This window comes from Dendrobium catenatum, unplaced genomic scaffold (genome assembly GCF_001605985.2).
Source record: "Dendrobium catenatum unplaced genomic scaffold, ASM160598v2 fragScaff_scaffold_72, whole genome shotgun sequence".
NCBI classification, from domain to species: Eukaryota; Viridiplantae; Streptophyta; class Magnoliopsida; order Asparagales; family Orchidaceae; genus Dendrobium; species Dendrobium catenatum.
The window spans coordinates 3,273,027-3,299,778 of NW_021318534.1; the positions used below are offsets into that span (position 1 = coordinate 3,273,027).

A 26,752-nucleotide genomic window follows, 5' to 3' on the forward strand; every position below is an offset into this window, starting at 1 on the left:
AAGATAAAGAAAAGAGTTTATCCTCTTTAGAAAAGAACTTATGAACTTTATATGTGCACCAAATTAAGAAGAGAATAATATAACATCATTAATCAAGAGTTTTCTTATGTCAAGGCCTAAGATATAATTAACCATGGGGGCTTATGCCCGCAGGAAATCGATCCTTATATCAAATAAACCCCATTCAAGCTGATATATTAAATGGGAGAAATCTTATGACTTTGATCATGTCATATATATAATTACACATTGAGGTGTGTAGGTGAAAACTATTATCCTCCATGATTAATCATATATATGTGATCTCATCTAGACTCTTCCATTTGCCTGGTTGCGAGAGTGTAAAGGCCTATGACTATTTTATCCTACGGGATAGTATGATTGTACCCTTTACATTCTATTCCCCATATGTAGATTCCTTTTAGAGATCCATAGAATTTTGGTGAACATGTTGGGACAGATTTGTCTTTCCATCTTTTGATGCTGTATTAATTTGTTCTGTAGGTATTCCTAATTTGGTGCCTAGTTTGGGTTCCTCTTTTCTACTCCGCTCGTTTCTCTTCATCCTTAGTGAGGATTAGACCTTTTTTAATGTATAAAAATTTGATTAAAATTTGAGTTTATTAGATCTGTCCTAAATTCTTCAATTCAAATCCAAATCAATCTATTTCAATACTTTTGATTCAAATCAAAATTTTAATGAGTTCCTAGTTGGAATTCTTTTAGACATAATCACAATTTATATCATTTCAAATGAAAGTTCATATTCTTTTTTTTATTACATGATTTATGTACGTGACATAAACTATTGTCTTTATTATCTCACTTGTTTGAGCTCTTTTAGACAAGATCTTAATTCATATCAGTCCAAATAAGAATCCAAAATTCATCTTTAATGATGGGATCCTTAAATTTGGCATGCAAATTTTTCAAAAAAGAAAAGTTAATTTGAGAATAGTTTGAGAGTTTGAAACACAAGATAAACTTTTGAGAGAATTTTTCTAAAAGAATAGATGACTTATTTTTTCTTAATAAAAATTTACCTCTATTTTATTTAAAAAATGAAATAAGTGTTGGTTGACTCCTTTAAACACTTTAAAAAAAAATTCATGATGATCCATAAAAGAGTATGTCCTCTCCATCCAATCTCTTGTTTGAGGTAATTTTATTTTTGAACTAAAATCTATGTCAAAATAAAATTTGACTTAGAAATGAATTTTTTTTTCATTATCTTATAAGTTTTTTTTATCTCATAGGTATCTTTTGCATATTTATGAATCTACTTCATAATTTTCTCAATCATGTTGTTCATTTTTATCATAGGATCGAATTTGTGTTATGGATTTTTCTTCCTTACACAAAAGAGTGATTTTTCTTCTTTTATATTTGAAAGATAATTTTATAACTGAGAAAGTCTTTTTAAGAAATTTAGAAAGGAAGCCAAATACAAAAAATGAAAAGATGCGCAAAGTGCACCAAAATGAGTAAAGAGGCGTAAAATGAGACCAAAATGAAAAGATGCGTAAAGTGTGCCAAAAATGAAATATGCACAAAGTATATCAAAAATCAAATGATGTTCAATATGCACTAAAATTAAGAAAATGGTAGAAAATGAGCCCAAAATTAATAAGTAAATGGCTTCCCTTTCTTGTAAACCTCTAAATCTCAGAAAATCCATGTGTCATTTTGATATTTTTGATACTTGAGTTTGAAAATCATGACTTTGGATTCATCATTATGCAATGATATTTTATTAGATATAAAAATACTTTTCATTCAAAAAGATTTAGAAGATTCAATTTTTTTTTCTCTAATTTAAATATTTCTTGAATTAGATTTTAATTCAAAATATATATATCTAAGGGAGAGAGCCCAGTTTAGCTTGTAGGGATCTTGAGTTGGATTAGCATATTTTAAATCTCTAATCTTTGTGGGTTTAGATGGAGTCAACCTATTTCTTACTGAACTTTCAAATTTTGTCACATTTGTCATTTTGATTGGATCAATATAATCAAGAGGTAAATCTTTCATTTTAAAAATATAATGCTCTTACTCTTTGATAAAATTTCCACTCTTTGAAAAACATATGAATCAAACTTTTCTCAATTAATTGGTGATTATTTAACATCTCTTAGTGTCACCACTATTGAATATGCTTGAATATTCATCTTATTATGACCTTGGCCTTGTTATTGTGACCTTGAATTAAAACTTTGTGGCTTGGGTGATAATGGTTCTTATGGGGATTTTGAGGATTATGCCAACGCCAACTCCTTACTCTGGCTGGTATAGTTTATGAGAATATTGAGGAATGGGTGGGCTTTGATGGCCATTCTTGGTGTATAGTGATTGATAATTCCTTGAGTTTTATGGATTATTTAAGAAACTAACCTAAATGATTGTGTTTGGAGATGACTACCTTGAGAGGATGATTTATTACTCTCTGAAAAGAATTGGATGTGAAGTAGGGTTGTAGACTTTTGAATGAGTTTATGAGTGCCCATATAAGTTTCTCCAAGATAAGGTACCTTTGTTCCATGCTTTAGAGCATTTCACTTACATAGTAGATAAGCCATTGCTTCTTCCCTTCTTCTCTAACTAACATGGAGCCAATGTCGTCTTCACTGACTCTGAGGTATAGTGATAAAGTTTCATCTGGCTAAGAGCTTTAAAAAAGAGGCAACGAGATGAGGAGGATCTTTAGTTTTTGAAAGATGGCTTCATAATATTCTCCCCAAGAGAATTTCTTCTTATTTTTGAGGATTTTGAAAAAAAGAGGGAACATCTCTCTCCAACTTGAGAGATGAAGCAGTTGAGTCTGATGATTCCCTCAATGAGTTGTTGGACTTCCTTGACAATTTTATGTGTTCTTATCTCCAGTATGTGGATAATTATATTATGCTAACAGATTTGCTTTATATTTTTATAATCAAATCTGCATAGCTAACAACATACCACCTCAAAAGATCAGTTGGTGTTTCAATATCACTTTGAGAATATAAATATTTTTTTTTTTCATAATCAAACTCAGTAAAAAGAATATACTATTCATATGGAGATATAAAATGATTTTCATCTATCATTTAAAAAATGAACTAACCAAGGAATAAAATAATATCTAAGTGTACATATTTTTCTTCTACTTTAGTGAGCTAACGCATGGGTTATTTTTTTTACAGGGTTCTAGATTCCCTATAGTTAATTACATACCTAGATGAATCTTGAGAAAAATCTTAATTAAAGTCGTGACTCGACTTCTTTAGATTTACAAAGCTTTAGATCAAGGATTTGAATTTCAATGTACCAATTGGGAAAGGTTCAAAACATTGAACATTTATCTGCATTGTCAATTGATGAAAGGTAGAGAGTGCTTGAGATTCTTAACAATCACAAATATTCCAACTTCTTTTAAGATTGTGATTAACAAGTTTAGATCAAGATTTAATTTAGGGTTTAAGTTGATGGTTTATTAGAAGATTGGATAACCCTCTTGAGGGGTGCAGGAAGTGTATGCAAATTTGGACTTACGTCTGCTAAGAGTGGACAACTAGCTAAGCACCTAAGCGCATTTTACAAAACCATAACGTTTAGGTTGTTGCAACTCAGACTTTTGAGTTTATGATTTTGATGATAATAAAAAATATTGATTAATCCTTTTTTTCTCCTAGTATTTGTTGGGCATATTTATTTATGTGTTGACTAATATTTCAGGTACACCATGCACCATTTTTTAAAGATTCAAGGGTCAAGATTGTGTAGAATTTATTGTATTAAATGAGTTTGTAATTTTCATTTCTTGAGTCAAGTCTTGTAATGATGTATGTTAGATTGGTGATGGTGCACACACATAGGGGGAGCAAAAAATGATTTTAAATATTTAAATTTTCCTGTGCATCGTATTGTACAATCTGGATCATACTGTATAATCTGGTGTAACATAAATTAATTAAATATTATATTTTCCAAAAAAATATAACTAATTGTACAGTACGAACACAACATCGTACTGGACGATCTGTTATAATTAGAAAGCCCTCCATCCATTAAATTAGGCAAAAAATTAAATTTGAAAAGTTGTTCTAATCATACTGTATGAACATAATCGTACAATATGATGTTTAAAATATTACCTAATTTAATCCCGTGATTGGTCAATCAAAATGGCTTAATTTTGATATTTTAATCGTACTGTATGAACTGGATTATACTGTACGATTAATAGAGATGATTTTGGTGGTTACATGCTTCGTCTTAGACAAACCGCATTTTTATTAAACTATTTGTAGAACACTAACTAGTGATCGTACTGTATTTCTATTGAACTATTCATATCATACTAACTAGACATCGTACAGTACGAACATACAAATTGAATTATTCATACAATACTACTGGTGATCGTACAATACTAACAGGTCAAATTCTGCACATCGTACTGGATGATCCTGCGATCATACTGTATGATCTGTGACGAAGAAAATGATTTTTTAGGCCCTCTATTTAAGCTTTCTCATAAGACTTTATAAGAGTCTTTGGCAGCCATTATATTTTCATTCTTTTGGAGAAAACTTAAAGAGAGGACTTGAAAGGCAAAGAGGAAATGGTGGAGTTTGAGAGAGAGAGAAGATCCTTGGAGGGGATTTCAAGGGAGTATGGAGTGGATTTCACATGGTTGCTCCGACAAGTTTTCACCTCAGTTCCATCGGATTCAAGGTTCATCTTGAGGAAAGTTTTGGGAATTAAGAAGAAGATCTCTTTGGTGTCAAAGGACCCGACTCCTCTGCTGCACCAGGGAAGATGGAAGTGATTTTATAAGGCTTCTTCGCTTAGCTGTGAGGGATAACGGAAAGTCACTAAAGGTTTAATACAATATTCGGAGGGTGCATCCGGGGAGTGGACGTAGGTCAAGATTTGACCGAACCACTATAAATCTGGTGTGTTCTTTCCTTTATTATTTATCCACTTTATTTTAGCATTTATTTTCATTGCAATTAACTGCATGGGTGAAATTGGTAATTTATCTTTTAATTGTGAATGTAATTCCCTTCTGCATCAAGTTATAAAAAAGATTTTTCTTTTCGTTAAAGAAGATTTTAAAATATCCAATTCACCCCCTCCCCCCTCTTGGCGCCTCTCAAACTTTGAATTGGCATCAGAAGCACTTTCTAGTGGTATCACGTACTTTCATAGGTATGATATATGCAAGGTAGATTGCTCTTGTTTGTACTGGAATTAATGATTTAAATTTAGACATTAAATCAAATTTTTTGAAGATGTTAGGGGTTCAAATGCTCCTAACTAATTCCATTTGAAATAATTTTACCCTACACTCTAAATCTTTTAAAAGCTACTAATGAACACTAGAATGATAGATTTTCTATGAAAAATTTAATAGCAAAACAAACTTATACTAAGAGGAATAGTAGACTCAATATTGTTGCTTAGGTTGTCACTTACTTATTATTGGCTTGTGTGCATTGGTTTGTGTATGTAGCAGAAACATAAAATGCTTGTCATGAATGCAATTTATAGGTAAAGGAGTTGGGGTATAAAAGTATAAAAAAACTACAACATCCTAGGAGCCTAACATGAATGTCCAGGCAAAAGTACATCCAACATCAAGAAACCTAGAAAAAACATGCAATTTGTGGAAAATCATTTATAATCTATGAATGGATGAATGCATATGAATGAATGTATAAGTGTAAAAGTAAAGCACAACCCAAGGTATGCATAAAAAATATAGGTTTCCAAGCTTCATAAACAAAACATTTAGATCTCTACACTTATATAATGACACAAGTCCTTAGAAATGTAAATTAATTATTTAATGTCTTCTAATCTTCTACATTTAGTTCCTTGTATGTACAAGATATAGAATTTCAAAATAAATGAACCTCAAAAGAAGAAGAACATTCTTTTGGACTTACTTTATAAACAAATTACATTTAGACTTTCACAACTATTTATACTTTATAATTCTATTTACATTTACATTCACATTCACAATTAAGTTTACAAAAGAAAATGACACTACTCCTACAAGGTCAGTATGCAAAAAAAGTGTGTAGTGTGTATATACATAATTATCTAGATGACATCACAAAGTACAATGAAAAAAAACAATCACATCATTACACATCCACCAAAATAGCATCGAACCACATTAATAGCAATAAAGTAAATAATCCACCCTAACTCCTGTAGAGTTGGCTATCCTATTAAACAACTAAAGTGTGTGCTAACGTGTATGGTTTAGACATATCATAGGTTGATTAGTAATTGATGTTTTTTATAAGTTGAGTTTATTTGTTTTCAGGTTGAAAGATTTGGTTTAAAATTTAAATTTTAATAATTTAATGCATTATATTTTATTTAACTATTTTAATTGTTTAAATTATTTTAGTTTAGGTTTTAAAGAACCTTGGCAATTAATAACTTCAATGTGTGGTTTGAAGTCATTAATCAATAAGTCCTAGGCTTACAAATGAATATATTTATTTCATCCCTAAGGATAAAGCAAACACATGAAGCCTTTGTTTTAATTAAGTATTTTATTTATTTTAGGTTTTAAAGAACTATGTTACTTAATAACTTCAAAGTGCTTGAAACTAGCAATAAAAAAAGTTCTAGGCTTTCAAACTAATACATTTATTTTCCTCTAACGGATAAAGCAAGTGTATGTAGCCTTTGTTTTATTTAAGTTTGTTTATTTGTGTTTGATTCATTTTTTTTTGAGTTTATTTGGCTTGATTTGTTTAATTGATTTAAATTAAATTTGGTTTATTATTTATGTTTATTTAATTTGAATCAAATCATTTTTATTTATCATTATTTGAATTTTCTTTTATTTATTTGATTTTTAATTTGATCTTTTTACATGAATTTTATTTGATTTTGTATTAATTTAATTTATTTGTTTAGTTGAATAATATAATTTTATTAAAAGTTTTGATTTATTTTTAATTAATTATTTATGAATTTTATTTTATTTATTTGATGCTGACTTATTTAAATTTTTATTAGCATTTTATTTAATTTTACTTTATTTAATTAATTTCTTCTATTTATTTTGTTTGAATTTGATTAATTGCTTTATGTTTATTTATTTATTTATTTTTATTCAATCATTTTATTTTTGTTTACTGATTTTTTTTTTTTTACTTATTTATTTGTTGTTTTTATTTTTGTATTTGTTAAATATCTTTTATTCTTTTATTAAGTTGTTTGATCAAAGTTTGACTTTTTTACTTTTTTAAAAATTTTTAGAGTTTTCTTATACATTTAGAATGTAATGCAATTTAGTTTATATTTTTAGAATTTTATTTATTTGATTATGACATTTACAAAAGCAACTTAATTAATTGAATTATTAAATTGAGATGATTAGGCTACTTTTAATTTTTGAACCAAAATAACTCTAATCAGCTTGTAATCATCACTTGCATGTAGCTCTCCAACCTACAAATAAATACACTGGTCCATCAGGCAACTCAAGGCAAAATAATGACCTTCCCTGACTTACCCGAGTAAGAAAATCGACCCATTAACCTTCTTAGCAAAAAAAATCAACTAGGGTTTCATCTCAGACCAGCCTGCTTCAACTGATGTTGAATTCCTTGAAGGAGCAATAAGAAGAAGCATCCCAAAATTGATGAAAGCTCATTGCCACACCATTCATCGAAAGGTATGCTCGCCTTTCATAAGCAAGCTCATGAATTACTTCCATCCTAATGGATGCTACCAACAAGCAAGTCTATTCACATTCCAAAGGCGGCCACTCACCTTATTTACAGAAAAATAACCATGAAGCATCATGTCGAAATCCGTAAATGGAAGAAATAACTCATTAAAAAGAAAGGACATCAAAAAGATAAATTAGAATAAATGCACCTCATATAACCATGATATAGCTTAATTTACCTCCCAAAATATTTATTGTTCTGTACAAAAAGGATAGACATCACTCTAGAGAAATAAGGGTTACACCATCAAAAGAGAAATAAATAAACCATAGTTGGCTGACTCTCCCCCATTGCAATAAGTTTCATAATGAGTAGTGTGTAAGTCCCTAAAAAAAGACAAGTCTTAAGTGCCTTTGCACATAGGTGACTATAGGCACTATATCATTAGCCATTATAGAGGATGCCCCTCCCTCTTTTAAACAAGCTCCACAAAAAGTAGTGTGTAATTTCCCTTCCAGTTAGCAAAGTTTCAGATAATAGACGATGGCATCAAACAACTCTGAGGTGGATCCCTCTCCCTTTAACATTAAAAGCTCCGTAATAAGGACAAAGCATGAGTCCCCTCAGCCAGCAAGTCTTGATGGTTACCCTCGTGAAGACCAAGATTCTAGTATGAGGCATGTTCCATCATAGGTGTTTTTGCACACAAGTTATAAAACCCTCACCATTGAGTCAATAGGGTCAAATTGCATTAAAAACAAAATAGAAAGTTCAAAGTCTAAATTCTTCACAAAAGCTTAAGATTAATATACTAAAATTAACTAGCATCACCACTCATGTATGAGAATGTATGAAAAACAACCAAGAAATAAAAGAAGCTCTTTATGTCCATTCAATCAAAAGTGTAGAAGAGTTATAAATTAAAGGTTGATGTGACTTATTTATTAATAGTACTCACGCCTTCACTATCTTTTTCACTATCGCTATCAAAAAATTCTCTGAGGTAACAGGAAAAAGCCATGAATATGTTGTAATCCAGGAGTCTGTCCCTATTGATAATAACAAATACTATTGGTTGTTTATTAAGTTTCACAAGCTCTATATACTGCATTTGTTTTCTCTATGTACTACTAACATTTCAAGTTCAGCATACACCAACCATCGTTAGAAAATTAGAGCTCAAGAATAAGTTGCATATGATAGATTTGTTTAAAATAGTTTGTAATTTTATTTTTCTTGTGTCAATGTATGTAAAAAGGTGTATATTAGCTTAACAATTATGGACACAAATAAGGAGAGTGAAATTAAATATTTTAATTTTTTTGAAGATTGTGCTGGACGATCTGTATTGTACTGTATGATCTGTATGATATAAAAATTAATTAAAAATGTTTGATTAAGTAAAATAAAACTTGAAATTAAAATGAACTAATTGTATTAAACAAAAAAAAATTGTACAATGCGATTAGTTATATTCAGGAATCCCCGACACCAATTAAATTAGGCAATATTTTAAAATTTAAAAATTTAGACTATTTATACTATATGAACTAAATCGTATTATATGATGATTTAAAATCTTTCCTAATATAATCCCTATGATTAATCAATCGAATATGGATTAATTAAGATTTAAGATCGTACGATATGATCAGGATCGTATGGGACAATCAATAAAGATAATATTTGGTCATCCTATGATTCATCATATACTAAATATGATTCGATTAAATTATTCATGCTATATAAACTTGATTGTATAAGATGATCGATAAAGATGATATTTGGTCATCCCAGGGTTTATCTTGTATGAACTATCATTTGATTAAACTAATCATATTATACACTCATTTATTTGTATGATATGATACATGAAGAATTTTTATTGATTATATTGGACAACTATTCATCATACAATACTAATAGGGCAAAATTGAACTAGTCGTATGATATGATCCATACAACGTAATATACGAAAAGAGATGGTAGAATTGAATTAGTATGGTATTTAGAAAGCCCACTATTTAAGCTTTCTTAATATACATAATAGATGCCTTTGGCAGTCTAAGGGTTGAGTCTTGAGTCTTTTGTAAGTGAGATTTTCAAGAGAAGGCGTTGAGTAAGGGAGAGAAATGGTGAAGTTATAGAAAGGGAGAAGATTCTTGTGGGTTTAAGGGAGTATGAGAGGGAGTTTCACAGGGTTGTTTTGACCAACTTGCATCTGAGTTCCTCCATATGTCAAGGTTCATCTTAAGGGAAGCTCTGGGAAGACCCATTTGGTGTTTAAGGGTCACCAGCTACTCTACCGCATCGGGAGGGTGAAAGTAATTCAGGCTACTCTACCTCACCGGGAGAGTGAAAGTGATTTGAGCTACTTTGCCTCACTAGGAGCATGAAAGTAGTTTTGGCTACTCCACCTCACAAAGTGGGTGAAAGAGATTTATGCTACTCGATCTCACAAGGAGGGTGAAAGTGATTTGGGCTACTCCGCCTCACCATAATGGTAAAAGTGATTTTAGTTCTCAGTCGTACTGAGGAAGTGGAAGTGATTTTGTAAGGGATCCTCCACCTAACCGTGGAGACCGAAGGAGAGTCACTAAATGTTTAGTGCAATACCTTAAAAGGACTTGAAGGAGTGGACATATGCCATGTTAACCAAACCACTATAAAAATCTAGTTTGCATTTTCTCCTTCAAAAATTCATTTTATTTTTTTTCCCCTACTTTCCTATACTATTATTTTTTGCAATTTGGTTTAGCTTTTGTGATGCACAAATTATATTGGTTAGTTTCAATTGAATCTTATTTTTGGAAAAAAAATAAAAAAAGTCAAAAGAACAAAAGGCTTTATTTATTTTTATAAAATAAAAAAAAAACAAAAATATTTTATGCTTGTTTAGAGTTTTAATTTTTGCTTCCACTTTAAAACTGAGATTGGTTATTCAATTTAAAAGTTTTGAAAAAATAAAAATAAAAACACTAATTCACCCTCTCTTTGTGTGTCATTCTGTAGTTCAATTGATTTCACAACCATCCAATAAACTTTAAGAATTTGGGATGGAGCTAGCCTCTGGCTACCAATCTTCAAACACAATTAGTGACCCCATAACCGGAGTAAATTTCAAAGTTGTCGCCATGAATAACATGGAGGACCTCATCAAATTTCCTAGACAACTCCACAACAGTCGCCTCAGCCTATCATTCATTGGCCTTCATGACTTCAACAAAATCAGCAAAAATCGTCTTGGCCTAATATTTGGCCTCTAGAATCGACGTCGCTACATCCTTTGTCGAGTCCAGTTCAAACTGATGATGATCCTTTTTGTTCAGGTAATCTCCTCCCCAATAAAATTTAGCTTACGTCATCTCTAAATAAACCTTCCTCTCGTAGAAGAGCTTCCTTATATCATCCAGCGTTCAGCTATAGAAATCGACCTAAGATGATGCCTTCCTAAAAGAAAAACCTTCTACTAAGAATCGGGCAGCAATTTCATGACTAAGTAGGCAAAACCATGTCGGCTAAATTCTAATATGAGCATCTACAGCTCAATATTATAAAGAAGCTTGCCATTAAAGAAGCACCAACTAAATACCAGATCAAGACCTTTCTTTGTCAGCACTCCCATAACACTCCTCACTAGAGCGTAAGATGACATCATCATCTGATGGTGTGTAGCTCCTTGACCCAGCCAAGTATTCAGGGCACTTGGCAGGGTCTTTCCCTTTACTCTGAGCAAAAATCTCCTCACCTCTGCCTGTTAGCTTAGCAAACTCTTCCTCTCCGCTAGAAGGTTTCATAATACATTTTACCCTCACAGGCAGGAGAGGAAATCTCTACCCCTCAGGCGCCCGTGGTCTCTTCTCCATTGCCATTATCAAACTCATCCCTACGTCGGCATCCTTCCACTTCTTCGAGCGGACCTCTCGATGCACTTTAGGACTGACCGAAGAAGGCTTTTCCTTTAACCTCATCACTGCTAATATAGTTTTGCTCATAGAAGCCAGATCCATAGGAAAAAAATCAACTCGCAATCTTCCTTAAAAGGATATATACAAAATTAAAATTAGACAAAGACTCCATCTCATCAAAACGAGCGAGTCACTTATCATAGAAAGTTTTATAAACATTCTAGTAGGTAACACGGTGTTGAACAAACAATGTTTCATTCTTCACACATTCAAGTATTACCTCCACTTCATAAAATAATTTTTGAAGAACCAACTTCTTCTTCCTCAGCTCAACCGGGGTAGTCAGCACCTTCCAGTCGAGTACACTCAAAATAATGAGTTTTTACTTCCAATCTCGCATCTTATTTTCCAAGCCTGCTATCTTGCCGAATGCATGCGAGATTTGGATGAAGCACTCTTAAGACTCTTTCACCATGAACACATGCATGAACAAGCTCAGTGACCCCAACAAATTGTGTTCCCATAAGAAAGATGCAAACTACATGATCACCACCATAGAGTTTATCAATAGTTGAGTAAGAACTACTCTAGTAATTCAAGATTTCCTCTATCTCAACGCACAAAGGAAATCATAGCCCCCAACACCAAGTGATCTATGAGAATGACCAATTCTCCATCCAGTGTGGAGTTAATACATCATCCTTCACCAACCTCACAATGTAGTCAGTATGAGAAAAGCAGAAAGCTTGGATGACATACTCTTTAGTAAGAAGAGTTTTATGAATAGCCTTCTCGTGAAGGAACCTGCTAACACACTTATACAAGACAAACATATCAATAGAAATGTTTAAGAACAAAAGAAACGTAAAAGATAAAAATAAAGATCCCATTCTCATGACCCTATCTCTTATATTTATAGCCTGAACCTGGCACACATAGATCAAAACATCTCAAATCAAATTCAATGTGAAAAATCTCACCATTCCCTCTCATCATAACAATATCTAAAGAGCTAAATCACTCTCACTCCCAATTACTGCATTAGTAATTCTCAAAATCAATCCATGGCAAACCTGCTGCCTCATCCTATTTAACGAAATTTTAAAAAATACAAATATCCTTTTTTTTCTTTTTGCAAGTCACTTCAAGAAGCCAATGATTTTATTCATGAAAAAGGGCAATCGCGCCCGAACACTTAGACATATATAGAGACTGGAAAATGAAAACAAAATTAACCTATACAGTGACCATACCAGACACACTCCAACATAGGATCTTTCATCATACTCCGTGCTAATCTGCTTATCTTGTCAATGTAATCAATAATGTTTTTGAGCTCCCTGGTGAAATCCCTCCTGCTTCGTCTGACTAAGCATTAAATACCACACAGCTTCCACCAAGTACATACGACTTCACATAGCCAACATCTATTCATTCAATAAAGCCACAGCTCCTCTCAAATTGATATCTAGCAACAACTTCATTTTTAATAATATTTCATATCTATGCTTATTATTTTATAATTTTTATATACCTTGTGCCATGTTCAAAATAGCGCGCGCCGCGCCGTGCGCTATGCGCCATGGCTCTAAAGGGACCTTTGCGCCATGGTGCGCCATTCGCCGTTAAGAAGTATGGTCTTAACTATCGACTTCAATGCCACCAACCTTCCTATAATGTCATCCAATGAAATTCACGGTGAGGTTTGTGTACAAGGTACACTAGAAGGAAGTCAGTAGCTGCTCAACGATCTTCCCCCAAGTTCACTCCTCAGCAACCTCTTCAGCAACCATTTCAACAATATTGGCAGGATCAACAGCAACTATATTCCGCTCTAGGGCACTAACCTCCTTTAAGGCTGCTTCATCTGTGCACTCTTCTGTTTGATTAATCATTCATTTCTTACATCAATAGTTTGGAGATTTACCACTTCTTTTTCTCCACTCTTACAGATAATTAGGAGTCAGATTAAACTTTCAACCCCTAATTTGGAGTCACGAGAGCTGAGACACATTTTCACTACTACTAGATTCCTAAACTAGGATTTGTCATGGAAGGAAATGTGCAATAATTATAAAACAATAGTAACAACAATAATATTAAGTCTTTATCTCACTAAATGAGGTCAACTACATGAATTTTTCTCCATTATATCATATTAAAAGTCAAATACTCATTTAAACTAATAAATAAAGGTCATTTCTAATTATTTATATTTAAAATTTTTTAGGTCTATCTCTACTTTCTTAACATAGGCCATATCTAATACATCCATGGTTTAAAATTGCGCAATATGAGGCCCGCCTTTGCACAATTCCAGTAAAAAATGTCTCGATGCTTACGCCTCGAGTTTTTTTTATGAGGCTTGCACCTCAACTTGGTTGAGGCCCGCCTCACCTCACTGGCATGAGGCTTACACCTCACGCTATATATATTAAAACTTACATAAATCTTGAAGTAAATACCCGACATTGGACTCTATAGGAGAGGAGGAAGGGGAGAGAGCAGTTCATCATAATGATGATTCAAATGAATAACCCCTTAGTGATGACAGTGCTGATGACTTATGAGTACTTATGTGATATGTCATTGCTATTTATTTTTGGAAATTGGAATTATATGTTAATGAAAAGAATACTGGGATTTGGAAAAGATAGAATTTTGAGTTGAACTATATTTCATGTTGTCTTATTATTGGGATATTTTGATTTCACTTCATATCTTATGTTTTTTTATGTTTTATATTATTCACTCATTAGTATATAAAAAATTTATCATTTTATATTTACACAATTTTTTGCTTTTAAGGCTTACGCCTCAAAACGCCTTGAGGCTTACGCCTTGCCTCACGAATGAAAAACGTCTCAATACCCGAATACACAATTTTAAACATTGAATACATCTACTCTCCTAAGCAAGTCATCAGAAGATGAACACTTTATGTGACGAAATCATCTAAAGTGACTCTCTCTAATCTTATCTGATATAGGAGCAACTCCAACATTTTCACATATATAGTGGTTTCGCATTCAATTTCTAAGTGTAAAGCCACTCATCCACCTAAGCATCATCATCGTTGCAACACTAAACTTAAAAAAGTAAGCTTCTCTTTTAATGGCCAACATGCAATAATTATAAAAGTGTTATTATTATTATTATTATTTTGATTGATATACTCACTTCAGGAAGAAGGTTGCCAGAATAAACTTTTTGGTGGACTGTAAGAACATAGTTTATACATTCGTAATTTGTTCTTTATTTCTAATCTTTGGTTAATTTCTCTGTTTATGTTACTGGTATATTTCCTGGCCTGAATTTTTGTAGGGTATTGATTTTAGCAGAGAAGTCAATTGGAAATATATAATTTTCATTGCATTTTCTTCTATTAACTATCCATTGGAATAGTCTTTAATTAGTGTTTCCCTACCATCTATTTGTAGTACTAATTTTATATTGGGAGATTGCTATTTAGTATATTTTGGAATAAATTTTATCTTTAAAGTATCTCTTAATTTGTTTGGAAATTTTTAAATGTTGCTTTATGTGCTGACGTTTGTATGCAAAGTTTTTTTAATTAGCCTCAAAATATCACATCATTTAAAGCTTAAATTCGTGAATAAAGATAGTCTGCAAATGCAATAATCAAAATAGTATATAATATGTTTGATTACTATATATCTTTTGTGGTTTTACAGAATGATAAAATGATTCTAAACATAGAAATGTAATGTTGTAACAAATAGCAAATTGAGAATTAAATAAAATTATTTTTATAAGCATCATCGACTTATAGTTGTTCTTACAGATGGGAAGTTTTCTTATGCAATTATTTTAATGCCTTGCGATGATATCCAAGCTTTTCTTCTCATCAAACGCAGTTTATCCGATCATTGTATATCCATGTCGGTCCCGTTCATGTCATACCCGATAACTACAAAAGATGAATGATGATACAATCGAAAGAACTCTATACAAATGAAGGCTGAAATATATTGGGAAAAAGAAAAAAAAAAGGAAAGCAAACAAGAATTAAAAAAAAGGTAAGCAAGAAATTCAACTTCATATACCTCAAAATACACATAATTGAACAAATATACCCACTATTTATTTTCTTTCAAAAAATATTGTTAAACCTTTCATTCAAACAAAACTATCCTCTTGTATTTGTAAATTGCTTATACAAGTTCGTCGCAAACCAAATTAGTTTCAAGTTGAACCGTTATTTGAACTTGGTTTGAACCTTAGTTTGATCCTTCCATTAGATCGTAGTTCCAACCAAGGTCCCTTGAGTTAATCCACTCTTTCACACATCATTGTTCTGTGATGCCTCCCCTAGCAAGCTCTATTGCACGTTCGATCGTGTAATGTCTTACCTTGCATAATTAGTCCACAAACAGTTCTTCTCCTCACATACACTTGATCTCGGTATTGCCTTCCCCATTGAGCTCCATCACATGTCATGGGTCCCGTGATTGTATTCCCCATTGAGCTCCATGACATGTCATGGGTCCCATGATTGCCTTCCCTAGTGTGGTTTGTTCACAAACTCCTCTTCTCCTCACACATAACCAATCTCATTAATGCCTCCGTCGATTTGTGATGATATAGGTCATGCATCAACTATGTGAAGTGCTATAAGTTTCCAAGAACCACAATTTTCTACTTTTGAAACACTTAGTCTAAGAGAATAATCCAAGCAAATAGATGCTTACATCTTACGGAACTGAAAAGAAAGGCATGCAGCATGCTTTATTTGAAAGGTTTGAATAACCATGTGCTTCAATTTGATGAAATTGAGACAAAAATTGATCAAGCAGAACTTAAGCCAGCTTACAAACCAACTCAACTCAGTTACAATTCTAGTGGTACTCAACCAAGCTTAACTCAATTACATCCTACTTTACTGACCCTGCTACAATCCTAAATAAGAGAACCACATCATAAGAAGAGCCATGAGATAATCCCTCAAGAAAAATAATTCTATTATTACAACTTAACATCTAATTATTTACACTTGAGTATTAGATATGCAGCTAACAATCTCTGTTGAATAAACAAACGTTTAAAAAATGATTCTCAAAATTTTATTTTCCAATGAAGTATGCCAGTCCATGATTGGTGAAGTACAGTGTTTTCAGCTTGAACATGCACGAAAATGCACAAAATTCTGAATGAATGAAAAAATATGATAAATCAATCCCGGCTTTTAGAAGTTCCTACCTCAAAGAAGTCAAATGCCATCCAGAGAAGATCTGCTTCAGCAACACTTCAATCAATCTTCCCTCTATCCAATTCCGAACAATACAACGAAGATTAGTAAAGTGTTTGATTAAATCAGAAGAACCAGCTAATTTCAGACCCGACACCTCAGTAGCAGCGTTATAGAGACCCACGGGTCCCTAAAGAATAACTTCTTGAAGATCCCTAAAGAACAATTTCTTGAAGATGAAATAGATTCCAAAATGGATCAATCCAACTGGCAGGGATAATAAGAGGTTTGGACAACTCAATATCTGTTCTCCATTAAAATGTAGAGATGTTTTATGCTCACCTTTGTTTTGTTTATGAGCTACCAGTGCAAGAAGAGCTTCTCATGTCTTGTTCCTCAATGTTTGGAGGGTAAACAGTGTCAAAAACAACCCGGGCAAAGACATGACGAAGCTCAGCCAAACCACCATGGGCCAGACTCTGATAATTAATTTTACTTCCTTGTTTTGGAACAAAGCCTCCCTCTGAATCTCTGCTTTTAACGCATTCAAAAATCCGGCAAACCCTCAAATAAAGTTGCAGGGGAATGAATACCTACAATTTGATAAAAAAATTTAGAATATAGAAGTAACCAACTCATTAAGACTTTGAAAGAGAAGATATTGAATAAGTTCGCAATGTAGAATTGGACAAAGAAAACCATGCGTATCAACTCTATAATAAGAATGTCTTTGTCAGAAATTTGAATCCAAATATCCCACTGCATCCATAGAAGAAAACAAGCATGCCTTTTACTTCAAAATTTTAACTTAGGCTTCGTTTGGGACGGCTTTTTTATTGCTTTCTAAAACGGAGTTTTAATAATTAAAAAAAAAATTGTACTAAAACTCCATTTTAGAAAGCAATAAAAAAGCCGTCCCAAACAAAGCCTTAGTGTTATTGTCAGTGTAATTAAACATTTTTGGATCTAGATTTCAGGTAAAAAACACTGTTCATATTTTATTTTCCTTTTTTTATTTTTTTTTTATTTTCATATCACTCTCATTCCCAGTATCCAAACACGCCCTAAATGTTAGGAACAGCTACTCACCAGATTAGACATTGGAGCCTGAGGATATTGTGCCATTTTTTGTGAAACAAAATATTCATCAGTCATACATTCTAATGCAGTAATCACTGATGAAGCCAGGTCTAAAACCTCATTTATCAAACCTTTATCCTCATCCCACATCCGGGGTTCCAATATTTCTGAATAGTTTTGATTGTGCTCACTGGTGATCCTCCTGGAAATATTAACAGCTTCAAGCATATCTCCACCATTATGAACAGCCAAGCTGAAAGTAGCCACTACCAATGGATCCCGAGGTACACATGCCAGTGCTTCGTGAAATGCCAATATTGCAACCCTGTTACAAAAACTATAGGGGTGAAATAACAGGATGATCAGGATGAGTATACAAACCACTGAGATGAAAAAAGAGTAATTATTTCTACAATAAATATTTAAAATCCCCTTATCTTCATTGTATTGGTTATCATTCAAAGAAAGCCCCAAGAGTTTTCCAAATGAAACGACCTTACAGCTAAAACAAATAAAGCAGATCACATTTCTCTACCAAGGTAAAAAAAAAAAAAACTGTAAAAATTGTAATGAGTCATTACATAATTGCCAAGTTAAACAGTATTAGAAATATATTGTTTCAGAAATGGATGCAAGTAACACCAAGAACTTACTTCAATGTCTAAGTATCTCTTAAGTACGTTCATTAGAATGACTAACCAACCTAATGTATTTGGCTAGGAAGTTATGTAATACCACAGTTTAATTTTTTATACTAGACAAAGCCAATGTCAATAATTGGCATTATTATATATGCAAAATAACAACTCTTCATAAAAAGATAAATGATTCAATAAAGCTGACATTTAGAATACCAAGATCTTTTGAAATTCAAATGTCCTTAATTGAATTTGTACACCCAAAGTGACCTTGGTCAGTCAACACATCTTTATCATATAAAAAATTTGAAACAAACCACCCAACTCTATTTAATCAATTCAGATCGCCATCATGAATCACATAAAGTCAGTTGTCAAACACTTGAACCAAATCACCTAGGTTATCTCGCCTTTTAACTAAAGCTTCCAAAAAAGTGGGTCTACTCGACAATTGAATCTTTCAAGTTGTATAAAGCTACTAAGGCACTCAAAATAAACTCGCCAATCTTTCAAATTGTATAAAGCTACTAACCTACTCAAAAAAACTTGCCAAGAGAACTTCCAATTGAACTTGTTATTGATCTTGCCAAGGTAGTTAGCCATGGAACTTGACAGAGAGTAAGCCATATGAAAGTCTTCCACAAATGAACTCGTACTCAGCTTGAAACTCAGCAGAAGTTAACCAAGTACTTGGACAACCATTAGTTAGAGATATAATCAAACTGAGTTGAGCTGAGCACATCATATATTAGACTTGGCTTAATTATACTATGAGTTGTTCATATTTGGCTTGAACTCGAGCTAACCTTTCATCTATAGGTTCTTTCTAGGTTTGTTTAATTTTTTTTATTCAAACTCAGGCTTGTAGTTAGCTTGCCTAAATTAATCAAATAAGTATTTAAATGAGATAATGAACAAGCTAAAATTTTGAATGAGTGCTTATTGATCTGGGGCTAAAGGACATGGGTTACTTGAATTAGGCTTGTGTGACAATGATGCACAGGATGAATATGAGTAGGTTTTCTATAATATTAATTATCCATTAGATACGCAAGTATACCTGTCAATCAAATAAAAAAATGATGAGAGAGTGTCAATCCAACAAGAAAGTCTTATGCTTAATTGTAATCAAACTACTACCATCTACTATAGATGCAAGATTTATTTTATTGAACGAAAATCAGAGGTTTTAAGTTTCTGCTACTTATAGAGAATGCAAAAGATAATAAGACACTAAATATATAAAACATGTTTTGGACTAATGTCTGTAAAACAACAATTGTTTTCTAATAAAACTCTTAAATGTTGATGTGGATCAAAGCATATGCATCTCTAAATCTTTATCAATATTGTAGGGGTGAAAAGGGAGGATTTTCGCCTTCCTACAATACTAATATCTCAATAGAACCTAGAAGATTAAACATCTTATGTCTAGACATGCCAACATTTCATTTTAATACTTCTATTTATTCCAATATTCCTCCGTCAAGGCAATATATAATGCTAGATATTAACGGCACACATGATCATTGTATGTATTAAATTAAGAATGGGAGATAATGAAAAAATTCATTACTTATTTAAGACATAAGAGTCTACATTAGTACTTGTAATGTGTTCACATCATTAGCTCAAAACACAGAAATTAGACGATCATGAATAAGATAAATAGCAAACAAATCTTCATTTCAAGTATAGAAGAAAAGATACATGATAAATAAAGGTAAAATATCACCAGGATAGTACAAATGCACTTCTTCACACTCCTTCCTCCTTTAAATGTAGGATTGCTTACAACAAGATAGGCTAAGATCTTCAATGAAAGTATCTTACACTTTTTTAGCCTTCCTTAAACATTAATCTAAGATGGCACTAAAGAACTACATTGAAAATTACATAACTTTATTGAATGTTATGGAACTATTTAACAAAAGAACTGCAAAACTATTTATAGTAAGCAAAAAATGACCTCAAGCATCACGGCACCCGACTTGGTAGCGCTGCGGCATTGATAAATTAACTAGCGCCTCAGGACTGAAATATTTTCTCCGTTGTGTTGACGAATATTTTCGCATCGACTCGACCCCGATTGAACCCGACGAGGCTCGATCATACTCGATCGACCCATTCAATCGTCGTCGAGGCGAAATTAACCCAAATTAAGCCCAATTTAATTAAATTAAATCCAATTTAATTTAATTAAAATCAAATCAATTTAAATTTAACCCCGTCGAGCGTCGTCGAGCCCAATTCGACGCTATTCGGCATCAATTCGAGTTTAATTTTGTAACATTAACTCGATCAGACCCAAATCGATCCAATCCGAGTTCGATTCGAGCTCAATTTCAACCCTAATTTGTCAATTTGGGCTGAATTTGGTTCTCAAAACAAATTTTGAGATCTAGGGCTGAGATTGTACTCCAAGACCCACCCATTTTTATTTCAATTGAGCAGAAAATCTACTCTAGTAGATTTTTCTCTCATTTCTCGCAACGAGGCAGGGAGATGGGACAATTCAGGAGGCTCTACGCATGTTGACCTGCTATACCGTGCAAAAAGAAAAAAAAATTCCATACCTCTCTGCCATCGCACGTCGTTCGCACGTCGTAGCCACGACCGACGTCGCATCCCCCACGTCGCTCGCACAACTCGCTCGAGTCGTTAAAAGCCCGAAAGCAATGAGGCCTTCGGCCTCTTACGCGATTCCTCCTCTCCTCCCAAGCCCGCTCTCCCCCTGCGCTCTCTCTCTCTCCTTCCAGTCGGAACGGAAGTTACGACATTTTGATCGGAAGCAATACGGGAGCTCGTTCGCTGTGGAGACAACCTTCTCCCTTCCAGCACCCTCCCTCGGTTCTCCCGTGGCCGGTCGACCCCGCTCCTTCGAGCGACTTTCCCTTCCGGTAGGATCGGAAGTTACGACTGTTTGATCGGAAGCAACTCGGGAGCTCGCTCGGCTGTGAAGATAACTTTCTCCCTTCCGTGCGTTTCTTCGGCTCCTTCCTGGCTGTTCGACCTCGCTTCCTCCAACGACTTTCCCTCTCTGTTGGACCGGAAGTTCAACATTTTGATCGGAAGCTACGACGGGAGCTCACGGACACTGAAGGTAGCTTTCTACCTTCCGAGCTTCTCTCGGCCAAATCCTGTAAATAAAAAAAAAGTCTTTTTTTTATATAATTATAATAATTACTAATTATTTTTAATTATTAATCAATTATATTTATAATTAATTAATTAAATATAATTAATTAATAATTAATTATTTTTAATTATAATTAATCTAAAATAATAATAATAATAATAATAACGATTCTTTTATCGATGCTTGCAACGAACCGGCAAACCCCCGAGGCGCTCACGTAGCGTTTAGGGTGGGAAACCGGTGCGATGCTCGCGACGATTTAAGGATCCCTCTTCAAAGCTTGCAACGAGCCGGCAAACCCCCGAGGCGCTCAAGTAGCGTTTAGGGTGGGAAACCGGTGCGGCGCTTGCGGCGAAGGGGATAAAAAAAATGTGTTCTTTATTTTCATATAAGTACCCCCGAACGCCCACGTGGTGCAGAGGGGGGAAATCTGCTTTTTCTGACTCGTGCTCCACACCCTTAAACGCTCACGTAGCGGGCAGGGATTTTGATAAAATATGCGACCGCGGTGTCACTTTTGGCATCTACCTGAAGCGCTCACGTAGCGTCGAGGGGAAGGTTGCCTCTTGGTTTTTCCCCTAAACGGGGGAGACGCCGGGAGGCTGCCGAAATTCAGACTGAAGGCACCGTGGACTTGAACAGAATTTTGGCCTATATGTGAGCAAGTTTTGGACATAAAAGAACAAGAGCCTGCATTCAAATGAACATGAACAGTAGACTTGTGGACCATCGAACTTGATTGAACACGAGCAGAGGAACTCGTACTTAAACTCAGACTCGAACTTGTGAACCTTAGAGTTGAGTTTAAATTTGATTGAATCATATGCAAAATGACTGAAACTTAAACTAAGTTGAGGAATCAAGCTAAATTCAAACGAGTTGACCTCGAGTGCAAAGGATTTAAATCAAACTGGCGGATATTGAACTTGAACTGTACGATATCAAATGAGATGAACAAGACTTTGAGCAAAGACTTGAACTTGTACGTTGGAACTCAGACCTGGATTCAAACACATATAAGGACAAGGCTTGAATCCAGTGCAAGGGAGTTCAAACAAGAACATGTGTATGGTTAATAATGACTCAAAGTCCAACACAAGATCTGGATGCACGAACTCCTACAACAATTCCCACAAGGTCAATATACTATGCTTGCAAGCAACAACATACAGTTGCAAAGCATCCGAGCAATCAAAGATCCGTCCTCTACAAACAAGAAAAATCAACGAACCACCTGAGATTGGTGAAAGGTGGACATGATGCAGATATAATAGACCCCTACGACAATCCTTACAAATGCCTGTTAATTGAGATGGCTATACAGAAGACCAATGATGGAGGATCCGCCTCCCTACAAACAAGTACAACAACCACCCGAGATTGGTGAAAGGGTGGATATGGTGCAGAAGCAATTGGTCTTCTACAAAACATTTTTAGGAGGTCGTATTGAATACAACGGTCCCCTGCAAATGTATACTTGTGGATAACAACAGTGTATTGAAAGAACAACAAATCACTGTGGACACAAGTACAGATATCACCTACGACAGCGGTGACCAAAATTTCCAAGTATGTCGGGTATAAGAGTGACTCGATATACAAAAAGTACACCCCCTGGCAGAAAGGGGGGAAATGTCTGAACAAATTAGAACCAAACTTCATGGTGTTCCAAAGTCTCTTTTTGGTTCTATAATTAAGAAGAGAACAGTTTGGGTGCCCACAAACACCGGAAATAGCAAGTCCACAGTTCGGGTGCACATAGATGCACGAGCACTGGAGATCACAATAAATGAAGGAAAACTACAACAACTACAAGCATCTATGAACCACTGTAGAAGGCCCTCGTACTTAAAAACCATGTTGAGAAGAAGTGCGTTTATCTTGTGTTGGAGCTGAGGAGTTTGTTGATCAAGTACAAATAAGTCCTCCAATTAAAAACTTTAGAATTATGATAGTGACAGCTGAGACAAAGGCAACCTGGTACAAAAAGGAAGCCCGTTGATTTACATCCAAATTATAACACTCAGCATGCGAAGTTGAATGATTCTATGAATGATTTTGTAGAGTCAAAGAATGAGCAGTTGAAGAAAAAAAAAGTGTCTCATTCTAACATCTCTTCAGAAATACTGAAATTTCTGGAGAAATGTCGTATTATCTGAATAAAGGACAAATACCAGGAGATCAAGCTTCACAACCTAATGTCCTACACATGCACTGTAAAATGTTTCATCTACAAATTGGAGAAAGCTGCTCTTAAAAAAATGATGGCCGGCGACAGTTGGTGGGCGGCGGTCGATAGGTGGCGGTGACCAGGGGTGGCAGGCAGTGATCGATGGTAGGTGCTTGGCAAGTGGTGGTTGGCGGACAGCACCAATTGGAATAAATTTTCAATGCATTTGGAACTTGCCCGAATCGGAGGAATTCCAAATACGCTAAAAAAATAAAGATGGTGTATTCCAAATGAACCAAAATTTTATATTGCATTTGTTTTACTTCAAACCAAACGTCAATATTTTCAAACTCTTGTGTTTGGATTACTTTACAGTCCTAATGCAGGCAACCAAACAACCCATTAGTTCCTTCATTTTTTAAATAAACTAAACTCGTCTAGTTTTGAGCAATAACTGTTTACACTGCAAGCAAACTTGCTTGACTATCACCTCCCGCCCCTGCTGACCACCTCCGACCACCGCCGCCCATTGTTAGCAACCATAGCCACTACCCCCATCGACCACCTACCAACACCCACCGCCGCCGCCCAGTGCATCCACCCACTGCTGCCCATCGCATTGCCGCCCGCCGCCCCAACCCACAACTACAACTGAATATCACCACAATTGTCAGCACCGGCGCTGTCGCTGCCGCCACCAACCGACCGCTGTCATATTTGTACTTTACACTACATTCATTTTACTTCAAAGCAAATAAAAAAATATTCACATGTATTTACTTAGCACTAGTCCAAATAACTCCAAAGTATTCCTTTTACATTGTATTCCTTTTACACTGCATTCCTAATGTAAGAGAATTTGAACATTTAGACCTCCACTAATGCTATGATAACAAAGCAAGAATAAAATAAAAAACATGTATCAAATTCAAGGGACCTATCATTAAAAATTGTAAACTTCAAATAGCTAATCAATAACTAATGAGATATAAATGTCTTATGACATTTAAATTCATTTTTTAACATACGAAGGATGACCTTTGGAAAACAAAACTGATTGAAAATTTAAATGAGCAAATATGAGCTATTAATAAGTTATGAGAAGTTTAATGGACCTTGTATAGCAAAAAAATAAGTAGGAATAAGTAGATATATTCAACAAACAACACCGATCACATTAATGACAAAAAGGCAAAAACGAAAATAAAGCAAGTTCAATAAAATAAAAATTATTCAAATCAGAATTCAATCAAAGTTCAGAACAGATTTCAGAAAACATTCAAATCATATTTCATCACAGATTTTCCTGACTCAGATAGAATCTCAAAGGATTCTGGCCCTTATGCCTCTCTTCCTTGACACAGACAGAATCTCAATGGATTTTGGGCCCTTATGCCTCCCTTTGTGCTTACAGCACCAAAATATACCAGATATACAGAATTATCAGATCATAATTCATTTTCCTATTCCCGGACCCAAACAGAATCTCAACAGATTCTGCCCCCTTATGCCTCCCTTCCCTGACACAGACTGAATCTCAAAGGATTCCGGCCTCTTATAACTCCCTTCTGATATCATTTAAATCACATCAAACATCAAATCACATCAGATTCAGAGAAATCAGATTCGTATTAGAATATTGTCGGAGAGTATAACGCCAGACAACATAAATTCAACAGATCAAAATCACAGTTTTAGAAAATTACTAAATTACTACAGATAGTGTAAAACATCATTTTAAGACTTTCATTGTACTGAAGCAATATTTTCCAACATCCAGATAATTTTCTATTCGGTAAAAACTCCGCAGAATTCAAACTACCTGGTGAAAACTTTTCAGAAAATACTCAAAACGTGCAAAAACATCATCTCTACAACATACCAAAAGTTACGCGATAAAAGTTTCGTCGATACTAAAATGGGTCACTTTTAGGCTAACGGAAACCAAAATCGAAACAAGAAATCCGTCAAAAATCACATTTCTGAAAATTGAGAAAGGCATAATGTGCCTTACCTCGAGTAGATCAACTTTCCCAACTACGACGACTGATGAAAATGAACCAAAGTCGCCCAAAATCCACTTTTTCTTCCTCTTTCTCCATTTTTCTCTCTCCTCAGCTTCCTCTCTCTTAAAAAATGACACTGTTCAGATAATTATCAAACAGGATCATCCAGGACGATTCTCTGATCGTCCCGGGACAATCTCCTTTGGACACGGATTGTGCAGATGAAAATCAATTCCAATTCTTTCGTCCCTGGATGAGTTGCTCTATGGAAAATTTCGTATGGACAAAGCTACCTTCATCATGGGACGAATCTCTCTGTCACCAAATTTATAACTAATCGTCCCGGACGAACTCCACTTCGTCCGGACGATCCTGGAAGGAAAACAAAGAAAACGGGCTTTTCACAGGATTATACTTGGATGCGTTGTAGAGGATCAACAATGGTTTGCCTCGAAAGGAGGTCCAACGGCGGTTGGCAGCCGGTGGTTCGATGGAGGTCGACGACTGAGTGGAAGTCTGATAATGGTCGGTGATTGGGTGGTGGTCCGATGATTGTCGGGTCGAACTTCGATAGCGGTCGACGGCCAGGTGGTGGTTCAAAGATAGTCAACGAACAGGTGGTTGCCCGACATTCTTTCGGGCCGAAGTTCTGTGGCGGTCAATGAACGGGCGGTGGTTTGACGACGGTCTATGTGAGAGCTCATTCCTTTGATTTGCCTTCTCAGATTTGATTTTTCCTCCCAGGATCGTCCAGGCCGATTTGGGATCGTCTTGGGACGATCAGTGCATGGCAAAATCCCGAGAGCAAGGGTTTTTGCCAAATTAATTATCGTCCTGGAAAATCGTCTTGTACGATTGAAAATTGGTCATATCGTCCTGGACGATGTGGTGATCGGCCAGGACGATCAGACTGATGT

The 26,752-nt window shown here is 34.5% G+C and overlaps 1 protein-coding gene across 9 annotated transcripts in view; it reads right to left on the reverse strand.

Moving 5' to 3' along the window:
- Nucleotides 1–8,334: 8,334 nt before the first annotated feature.
- LOC110100333 (poly(A) polymerase I) overlaps nt 8,335–26,752 on the reverse strand; it is a 47,599-nt gene continuing 29,181 nt past the window's right edge. Inside the window, exons 12-15 of one of the 9 annotated variants that reach the window (XR_003701175.1) lie at nt 17,892–18,219; nt 17,145–17,395; nt 16,814–16,877; nt 15,242–15,524 (exon numbers count right to left, since the gene is read on the reverse strand). Coding sequence is in view for 4 of the 9 variants with exons in the window: in XM_028695985.1 (XP_028551818.1) it covers nt 17,156–17,395; nt 17,892–18,219 (568 nt within the window). In the remaining 5 variants the exon portion in view is untranslated. Of the gene's footprint in view, nt 8,353–15,241; nt 15,525–15,680; nt 16,317–16,551; nt 17,396–17,891; nt 18,220–26,752 lie in introns of those variants that run through there. The other 8 variants (XR_003701173.1, XR_003701171.1, XR_003701172.1 and 5 more) reach the window with 8 other exon arrangements.